The 10,526-nt window shown below is 40.0% G+C and overlaps 1 protein-coding gene across 1 annotated transcript; it reads right to left on the reverse strand.

The window, feature by feature from the left end:
* Positions 1 to 5,491: 5,491 nt before the first annotated feature.
* Positions 5,492 to 9,916, reverse strand: lgsn (lengsin, lens protein with glutamine synthetase domain). Its single transcript, XM_088934347.1, has 4 exons — positions 9,827 to 9,916; positions 8,277 to 8,946; positions 7,767 to 7,945; positions 5,492 to 6,685 (listed from the first exon to the last, which is right to left on the reverse strand). Exons 1-4 carry the CDS (start codon positions 9,914 to 9,916, stop codon positions 5,492 to 5,494), a joined length of 2,133 nt encoding a protein of 710 aa, XP_088790473.1.
* Positions 9,917 to 10,526: the final 610 nt, after the last annotated feature.

Below are 10,526 nucleotides of genomic sequence, written 5' to 3' on the forward strand. Positions count from 1 at the left end.
AGAGTGGAAAATTTGGAGATATGAGCCCTCATTTTTAATTTATATGGGGTCACATCAACGCCTTAGCAAGAAATACATTGGGACTGTATTAAAAACCAATTAGATCCAGAAATTTAAAAATTTAAATGTGCATGCTCATCCCAAGGCAATGAGTGTATTTCTGTTGTGGCACAGATTAAATGTAATGTTCAGTCTTAAAAGTTTCTCTGATTTTTCGTATATTTTAATAACTGTGTAGAACCTTTGTACAATTTTATAGGTACAGACATATAAAATGTCACATTACTGGGCTGTCTTGGCTGGGCTGACTGATTGGCTAAGAGGCAAGCGAATGTGAGGGATGATACATTCTCATTGTCCAGGCGAAAAGTCCATTTATTTTGTGAGTAATTACCCCTATTTAAAACCCACACCAACTAAAGAGAATGGTCAGGGATGTTACCTGTTATATCACATAACTTCTAGGAATTCAAGAGGAAGATATCTGGTTTGTTTTGATAATTTGTAGAAGTGTGTTCTTTGCTCATTAATGAAACCTTTATTTATTTTGTCTTTCTAGCTTTCTTAAAACAATTGTTTTCTTTTTCTTTGAAGTATTTTAGACCACCTGTATTTAACTGTCCATGTATTAAAAAAACATATGACCTTCACAAATCATCACTAGTCTTTGTTAATGCATTATGGGAAGCAGACCTAGCTCATCCAACCAGCTCTATCAATTACAGCAAATTTCTTTATTGGATCTTACTGTCGATCACTGCTCTTGTAGTTCACACCTCCACTGTTCCTTTCTTTACTACTGAACTATATCACTCACCTACTCGGATTCCTGCTCCCTGTCATCTCCATTCCTTCACTCCTGTAGTCCCAGACATTGCAGCCTCTTTTGTTTCTGACCTACAGTAACTCACAGCTCTTTCTTGCTGTGTGTCTTCATTATTCTAAGGATATATTTGCCAAACTTACTTGGAGTTGTCTGGACTTGTATATCGCATGCATCTATCCGTACAGTATAGCCAGTATTCATTGCTTGAAGGCCTTTGTCTTGAGGGATGTATACATCTTATCCTTTGCTTAATTTCCTGTTTTATATTGAGACCTGTCTGTGAAGGACATGCGTTCATATTTTCTACAAGTATATCAACATTTCTTAATATATACAAAATCACCATGTATAGTGCATAATCAAAGGGGAATATATGTTTCTCTAAAGCATTCATACAGTAAATATACAGTATATGTGTGTGTCTATGTAAATATAATAAAATGAAAAAAAAACGTGTGTGGTATACAGTATTTAAATTGTTTAAAAGAATAAACACTATTTAATTTTGCTACAGTATGCTGCATATCCAGCAAACCTGAAAAATCTTGTAGATTATATTTTGTGAAAGAAATAAAGCCATCTGAATTTCACAGAGCTGGAAAGAGATGAGTCAGCACTGGCATTTCTTTTATCGCGGTTTCCTGCTAAGTACCACTCAGCCTGTCAATTCAATTCTCTTGCCATTAGCAAGAGACGTCTCGTGTTCTGCATTTAATGTGTGTGAAACTTAGAAAACGATGTATGTTTTAGACTTGGCTTATCGCTCTTTAGTAGCCTTCTATTTCAATACCTAATAAAGACATCTGAAGCTGTGGGAAGTCAAATGTATTAAATTAGTAAATGCTAGTGATGTCACGATAAAGCTAAAATAAAGCCATTGTCAGAGGTAATACTCAAATATGTAAGTGACATGAAACTAGAAAATAGAATACATTCAGATACCTTACGAAAAAAAATGTGACTCAAAAATTCTGCGGGGGTTTGATTTTCAGACACTTTCAGGGGGGAGGCATTTCATAAGCAGAATTTTTTTAATTTCCACGAAATAGCAGTGAAGCCATTATTTCCCTGCTCCGTCAGTCACTCCCCAGCAGTATTACGCCCTGTTCTGCTGCTACAGAAGTCCAATGGACGACACTGAAACATTCGGCTGGGTGATTTAAAAAGGAAAAAAGATAAATAACATAGTATATGTCAAATCAGCTCAGGTATATATAAATAGTAAAAGGAGTGAAAATGTGAGTACTGAATGTAAGAGGATTAGCCAGAAATTAAAAGCAGACACTTGAAGTGTATGGCTAATGGGAAGTTTTGATGTTGCTGTGTTGCTTAACAGAGGGAAAACTGGGCAAAAAAAAACAAAGAAGTTGCACACAGTTGAACAGAATCCATGAAAATACAATTTCGCTACAATTTAAACACAATTCTCCTTAATTCTGTCAGAAAATGCATCACTGATGGTATTAGGATCTGTTTTCCTCTTAAAAAGACTACATTTCCTTTCACTGAATTTTGAGATTCTTTTCGTAATGCTTCTTGTGGGTGAATTAAGAATATATATAAGCTGTAGAGTGTACCAGATACCAGCTTTTAAAGAGTGATTTACTTTGTATTAATTGCAAAAGAATCAGAATATTATGATATATATAGAATCCACAAATGACTTTCCCCGAGTTGATGCTTCTACAGAACAGGTCCGAGCATCGTTTCCCTTACTCTGCCGCCCTCTAGTGCCCTGTTGGTCAAATATTTTGCTCATGCTGAAAGTTTTTGCTTCGCCACATCCCGTATAAATGTTGCTCACTATTTAAAAATAATATATATGGAATGTATGTGATTCACCAAAGACATACTTACAGTAATTTTCAACCAACAGAAGAGCTGCTATCCAACAGGGAAAGACCCCAGCCAATGTGATAGCTACAGTATATGAGTGTAGGGATACACACAAAAACAGATCCTGACTACAAGTGATACAGATGACCCCGTGACACACAGAAAGACGCGTGTTTGGAATATAACATGAAGTGATATAAAGTGAATGAACGGGTTCGAGCACATTCAAGATGAGTGTGTGAGAGTGGTGTAAGAGTAAAGGAAATGACAGTAGGCTGGACACACAAACCTAGGAAGAGCCAGCACTGGAATGTGGAAACAATCGACTAAATCCCAGTAATGAAAACAACCAAACGAATCCCTCCTGTAAAATAGCAGGATGAAATCCGTTCGAGTCCAGATGAGGACAGAAGAAAACAGAAGGTCAGTAGAACCTTGAAGGAGGCCTTCACAGACCAGTCGACAGGAGTATAGATCATTCCTTTAATGAATAAAAGACTACGAAAGAGGTTGACTTATATGCTGTATATCTAGCTTATTTCTAAGACGGTCCTGAAACTTGAATTATGCATTGTTACATTTCTAACAGGCAATGTTATGATGTGCAATGTTAATGTTAAGGTATGCTACGTTGTGTAAATACTGTGGCTTCCTGCATTGTGTTATTTATTATCAGCTATTTCCTATCTTATTGACATTTTCCTCTGCGTGTTGCAGACCTGAATATGAATTGAAGAGCTGGTATGTGAAACCACAGCAACAAAATGGCAATTTATAAAGGTATGTTTTGTGTAAGTATGTAGCTAGCCTTTGTGTGCTTTTTATCATAAACAAATGTTTTCCTTTCATTGTCTATCAGATTTTCAACTATGTTTCATCCTATTTTTCCATTTGGAATATTTGTCTTGTGAATCAAACAAGCTGAGAGAGGAATCGGGGACAAATTAAAATGTTATAAGGAATCATAGAACTTTTTATTCTTAATTATTTTTATTTCCAAAGAACATATTTTCAGCTGTGTTTTTTTCCGAAAAGGTTGAAAGCTGTCTGTCTACAGATCGCTCCTCTGCATTTCAACATCACAGGCTTTCCTTAAAATACGCTTTCAATACAGTACGTGCCCATGCATCGCCTGCCTCACTTCTGTTACTCCAAAGGAACCGCAGAAATAGCTTTGTGAAGCTGTGGTTCAATCACAATGTACAAAAATCCTTTGTATCAGGTGTGACTGATAAATTCCATCTTTCCACCCATTTGCTAGCTGCTTCTTCCAGTTCAGGCGGGGGAGCCGTAGCCTATCCAAGAAACGGGTACAAGGCTGGGTATACCCAGACTGGGATGCCAGTCCATCGCAGGATAGACAGACACAAACACAGACACCCACACATTCACACAGGAGCCAATTTTACAGAAGTCAGTTATGCAAGCAGCATGTTTTTGGACTGTGGGAGTAAACTGGAGCAACCCGGAGGAAACACACAAGAACAATGGGAGAGCATACAATCTCCACAGCCCCAGGAACACTAACAACTGGGCCACCACTGAGAAATTTATTTTAAAAATAATCGAAGAGGTCTATTAAGACAGAAGCTCTTCTGAAGATACAGTAACCTTCCGGGAAAATCTAGTGATAAACAAAAATGATAGATCCTGTAGGGCTGTTTGCAGTTAAGGAAGGTAGGATGTGCGTTCGGAAGTAACGCATTCTGTTTATTACACTTTAGGATGAAAAGCTCACCTGAGCCCTGCTCTCGCGTGAGAGACCCAAAGAAAAAAAAAACAGGGTAAACTGAAAAACTCTTTTGCTTTAACCTCTAATTTCATATTTGTATATTTCAAGGTGACACAATGGAGTTCAAGAACATTCAGGGATAAACTGTAGGTGAACCTGAAGACAAATGCAGCATATCTCCAAGAGTCCTACAGTCAGGATTAATTCTCCAGTATCCCTGATGAGACAGGGATCGTTGTTCTGCTTGTTTGGGTTTGAAATGCAAGGGATTAGTTATATTTTACTCTCATGGTGTAAGGTACAAAGAAATAAGAGCGGCTTTCCTAATTGGTGTAATGAAACTTCTAAACTATGTCTGTGAACATTACACATAAACCTGCAAATAGGATATTAGTATAAGCCTGCATGATGTAGAAACAGATTAATATTTGGCATGTCAAGCAAAAGGCACATGTATTTTACAAGATTATTGTTTTCCAATCATAACTTGAAAGGTGTTGTTTCTTTTCAATAAAGACTCAATAATTTAAATAATAATAACTGACATTGGTATTGCTGCATGGTCAACTTTTTTTTGCATAGATATGCTGCACATACAATGACAGCTAATTCAATGTTTTGTAACAAATTTCATAATTCAATCTGAATGTCATGCAGTACTATAAATCGATACTGAGAGGAAAAAGAAATCACAGAAGAACAGTGACGTGACATGAGTAAATATCCAGCTCTTGGTCTCAATACAAATACAACTAGCAATCCATAAGTGAGATCTGAAATTTATTGTTAGAGAGCACATAACAATGGAAATCAAGTGTGAGCCTTATTTTAAAAAACAAACATTATAAGGTGAAATGATTATGAAGCCATCTATAAAAGTAAATAACAATCAGTATTATAAATGTAAATAAATATTGTTTTCATGCACTTTTTCAGTAACTTAATTTGCATGTAATAGGAAGAAATCCCAGCTTTGTCATCTCTGCATTGGGCAACTTGTTTCGAGAGATCAGCTCTTCTTAACTCACGACTGGGGCTGCTTGATGCAGCAGGCTTGAATTGTGGATCTTGCTCCTCACAGGTGCTCGATGTGAGTCCTAAATGAAGTATTCTAAGTATTTATTTCTCTCGGAGTCTAGTTCTTTTGTTTCTATCTCGTACCGCTTCATGGCGATGAAATATTGAACAAAGACATCGCCTAGGGCTCCTCTAATGATGTGGTCTTCCTCGAGGGCAACTAAGGCGTCTTCCAGCTTCAAGGGAATAGCAAAGCGCTTCGGTGGCTGTTGAGCCGGAGCTCCGTTGGGGCCGCTGTCGACGGTGAGATTCCGCTTGATTCCGTCTAAGCCTGCCGCCACGGTCCCAGCGAGCACAAGGTAGGGGTTTGCAGTGGCTGAGCCCAGCTTGTTATCGATGCGTGTGCCTTTTCCTCCGTGGCATTTCACATTGAAGGCACAGCTGTTGTCATTGCATCCCCATGTCACGTACACCGCCTGCTTGGGGTCCTTGACATCCTTAGAAATCTGATGGCGACAGCTGATGCCCGGGGCCATCAGGCAGCTCAGAGCCGCCGAATGATACAGCAGCCCAGCTAACCACTTCTTGCCGATTTCCGACAGTTCGGCACCACCAGCCTGCAAGAGATTCCTCTTGCCGTTGACATCCCAGAGACTGTGGGAGAAGATGCCCGAGTTGTAGAACCCATCATTCGTGAAGAAGCTTGCAATGTAGCCATGCCGTTTGGCCATCTCTTTGATGCCAGTTCTGAAAGTAAACGCGCTGTCGGCAGCACTGATCCCAAACTCCGGCTGAAAGGAGATCTCCATTTGTCCAGGCCCACTGGCAGAAGCGAAGCTCTCAACATCGGCTCCCATGAAGTACATGCCGTCGATGAGCTGCTGAAAGAATGGGAGGTCATGGTTGCTCAGCAAGGTTGCGGCTGGGAAGAACAGAGTTTTTGAATTTATCTTCTCGGGGAAGCCAAAAATGCAACACTCGTAAGTGAAAGACGAATGCAAGGATAGCCCCATGGCTCTCAGCTGGTTTAGAAGCTGTTTTGCTACGTGTCGCGGGGACGTGCTCAGTGACATGCCATTGAGAGCACATGAGTCACAGATGACTCGGGCTGTTCTCTCTGACCAGGGAAGGATGCGAAAGGTAGGAAGATCAGGGATGAGGAGCACATCGCCGTTGAAGCTGGCAGCACTGATGTGGTCCACTTCATTGTCTTTAGGGCTCAGGGTCAGTTCCAGGTAGCTTCTTGGCATTGAAACACCGTATATAGCTTTTTCCTGCACAGTAAAGAATGCACGCAGATATTGTCTCCAGAAACACAGGTTCATTTTAAGTACAGAAATATAAAACAAACAATGACCTGTCTTACAAAAATGAGCAGGTATTAATATAGGCAAGCACAAAATGAAGCATATGCCACAAATCCTTATTGGGTTAATATTAACCTCGCTAGACAGCAGATTGTAGCATTAGGACCTTATAGCCCAGTTTGTCAGATCTCGGAAGATGTACAATGCTGGACCTGCTTAGTACTGGGAAAGGAGAACTCCTACGTAGCAGCTGTAAGTGGTGTTGGTGGACCAGTAGGTGGCACTCTTTCTTCAGGGCCAGAATTCCCGAAACCGATGTTCCACTATGGTGACTAGGGACATTGTGCTTTAGAAGGTGCAACCCTTTGGATAAGACATTGAACCAAGGCTGCGAGAGTGTGGTGATTAAAGATCCCTTGACACATTTCATAAGAGTAGGGGTGTTAACTTCTGCTTCTTAACTTCTACACAATCTTGCCTACCTAGATCACCTACCTAGCTTTCATAGGTGATGCAATTTCTCACTTAATCACCAGGTCTGCTGTGCAGTGGGGTGATGAAGTGGATGAAGTAGGTCCACTATATGTAAATCACACTGGGATCCTTTGGACTAAAAATGCAATTTAATTGCATTAATTAATTGTGCACTATGTAGGATGTGTTTCAGGTAGTCCCTTCAGTACGACCGGGCCTCTGTGCTGTGAGCATGCAGTTTGTTGCCTGTTCTGTCTCCTAAATAAAAAGCACAAGTGATCTGTGGCCTGTCGTAAATTCAGTAATAATGTGTGAGAGAGTCTGGCAGTAGATTGATGTGATTTCACAAAGCACTGCATGCTCTAGTTGCGTGTACCTTCAGCTAAGTAACAGTGTAGTTCCAAATATTACTTTTCTATTTTAATTAAATTAATAATGTTAACTAAAGTAGATTAATTGGCAAATAAAACAACACAATATTAAACTGAGTCATTGAAGAAAGCAAAGGAAAACATTTGTTTCTCAAAGGCTGCAAAAAGCGGCTCGTCAGCCAGAACTCGTGAGAGCTGTTTACCTGGAAGAACCGAGCCGGGACAGTCTTGGACCGCGAGACACCGTGCAGGTCCGTGGCTTCGAAACGGACGAAGCTGATTTCCTCTCTTGCAATCTGCTGCTTGATGTGCTCTATGCCTGTAGTGAAGTGCAAAGCACTTTGATATCCGTTCGTCTCCATGTTTGGATCCTTTATGTTATCTGCAAGACCATTTTAGAGAAGGATTTCATTTCACCATACAGCTTTTGTTAAATGTTATAATCCAATGAATAATTCAGCCTGTAATGTTTTAGGTTATAACTGCTTCCTACATAATACGCGTCACTCTCAGTATCATACACTTCAACAACATCTATGATTTATACTGCTTAAGTCCACGAGAAAGAGTAGTATACTGAAGTTTTCATTATTCCTTTTTAATATATGTAAAACTTTAAAGCAGGGAGGTCTGATTAATTGTTTCATGAACTGTTATGTGAAATATTTTAAACAACAAGTCATTATATTTATAGTAACAGTTAACCAGCTAACCAGTTTCAGCCATATTCCCAACACTGTTGTCTGTTTTCATTCCAGAGTTACTTGCTGGATGCCTGGAGTCGACTGGCTTTGAGCTGCTAGCTTCAGGCCTGCTGGAGTCAGGCATATCGTGGCTAGATTTAGGCTGGGGAAGACTCTCCGCTGGCCTGGGCGTCCTCTGGGATCCCTCCGAGTGGGGCTTGAAAGTGGTGAAAGGCCTGACCGGGCCTTCTTTCAGCCTGCCTCCGGGCTTTATTGCACATAAGTAAGAATAAGCACTGCCCTGCTTGCCAATTTCCTTGCCTCGGGCGCTCAGCAGAGAACTCTCCCTCAAGAGGTTTTTCAGTTCTTCTAAAGTTTGCTTAGAAATTCCTGGATCCGAACAGGGGGTCCCAGTTCTCCCCTCTTCCCCTCTCCAGTCATCACTGAGCTTGCAATCTGCTCGCACAGCCCCAGCTCTGCCTTCGCTCTGATAGCTGGCCTCCTGCAGGGCAGGAGCCAGGGCTCCAGGGGGCGCTGTTGGCTGCTGTCTGCGTGCAGAGGGCAGCTCGGAGGCTGGAGAGGATGCCCCTCTCTCCCAGTCCATGGGAGGCAAGTACTTCCCACTTACTCTCACTCCCTTCCTCTTCCCGAAGCTAATCCCACTTCCGTCTAGCTCATCAGTGTTCTTTTCCAGTGTTCCCTGAAAGCAACAACAACATTCGCAGCCAGTTTACTTCTGCTGTGGACAAGAAAAAAAGCACAGTGAGTTTTCCTTTCATTTTGTCCACTGCAGGAGAGAATTGTTTTTTTTGTTCATCCTACTGCCCAAGTGTGAGAATTAAGGTGAACTAGAGTGAGAGAAGTACAACTTTGGGAAGTATCAATTTCATTATGCAGTCAGAAATGCAGTCACAGACTATACATTGAAGGAACTGGGAAAAGGCTTGGACAGTATTTCTAGGATCTTTTTCACATCTCAGTTTCTATTCATATTGTCTATATTGCTATCATTTGTCTGCATTCTCTGGTGAAAACTGAAGTAGTTTACCATGTCTAAATCACTTCTTTACCATGTCCAAAAAAATGAAAGTGGTTATTTGTTTGGGACTCAAGGTGTGCTTGCAGTTGTCTTGCAGTCTGGATTACTTGGCACTTTTATTACAGAAGGAACAGAAACATTGTGGTCAGAAGGAGAAATGCTTTAAATACAGCAAGATGACCACTAATAGTGCTACAAGCTACCAAAATGTAAAAAATGTTAAGTGTTTGCTCTAATAAATTGGAGCACAATTAAAACATTTATTTTTTCTCATTGCAATGTTCATAAACTGCTTTTCATTCAGAAGATTTCCAAATCACTTTGCATGCAGGAGGGGACTTGGAAACTGACGAAAACTGAATCTTTATTACCTGGAAAGAAGCTAACACTGGGCTAACATTGTGCAGGTTTTAAGAGTATTAAATGTCCAGTACTAAACATTTGGGGAAGCATCCAAAGATTATAGTACATATAAAGAGAATATTGAGAAATACCATACAAGATATTGATGAGTTGTTAAAAAAACATTTTAAAACATTACCTTTGAATTGGAATCCTCTATTTCATCCATTCCTTTTCCTTCTAGTATTTTTGTGACTCCAAATAAAAATGTAAGACCCACATTAAACATAAGCCATGGTTTTCATGTTTTATAGACAACAACACAATAGTGAAGAGTTAGAAAATTCTGTTTCCTCTCCTATGACCCTGATCCTGCCATTCACAGAGGGCAGCAGATAAATATCACAAAAAGCTCAGCTGCTGGAGTCACATGGTCAATTCGCTAAACCACAGAGACAATGAAATATGACAGAAACAAATGACAGATGAGTTCCCCATTGAGCCTCTGGGGCCAAGGAAAACACACTGTTCAGCTGTTTTACTGCATACTGTTGTCCTTCAGTGCTTTTCCAGAAAGGTGCATTTCATTACCAAATAAAAGGCAGCACTTTCTACAAATGCAAAGTTTAACAAAACACAAGTGCATGAACTGATTGCACCACAGACACACAATCACATATAACATGTAAAGAACTAGGCCAAAATGATTTAGTAAAATAAATCTAGAATCAAACAGAATTTCAATTTAGCTTAGCTATAATCCTGGTACCTACTGCAATGAATTCATGTAAATACCTTAAATCCTTTAAAATTGTTACTTCAGATGTAAAATCCATGAATCATTAAGCTCTTCAGAGGGTGGCTTTGATACACCACTGCTATAGTTTGTTCTACAAAGC

The sequence above is a fragment of the Atractosteus spatula genome, chromosome 15 (genome assembly GCF_055471065.1).
Source record: "Atractosteus spatula isolate fAtrSpa1 chromosome 15, fAtrSpa1.hap1, whole genome shotgun sequence".
Lineage (NCBI taxonomy): Eukaryota > Metazoa > Chordata > Actinopteri > Semionotiformes > Lepisosteidae > Atractosteus > Atractosteus spatula.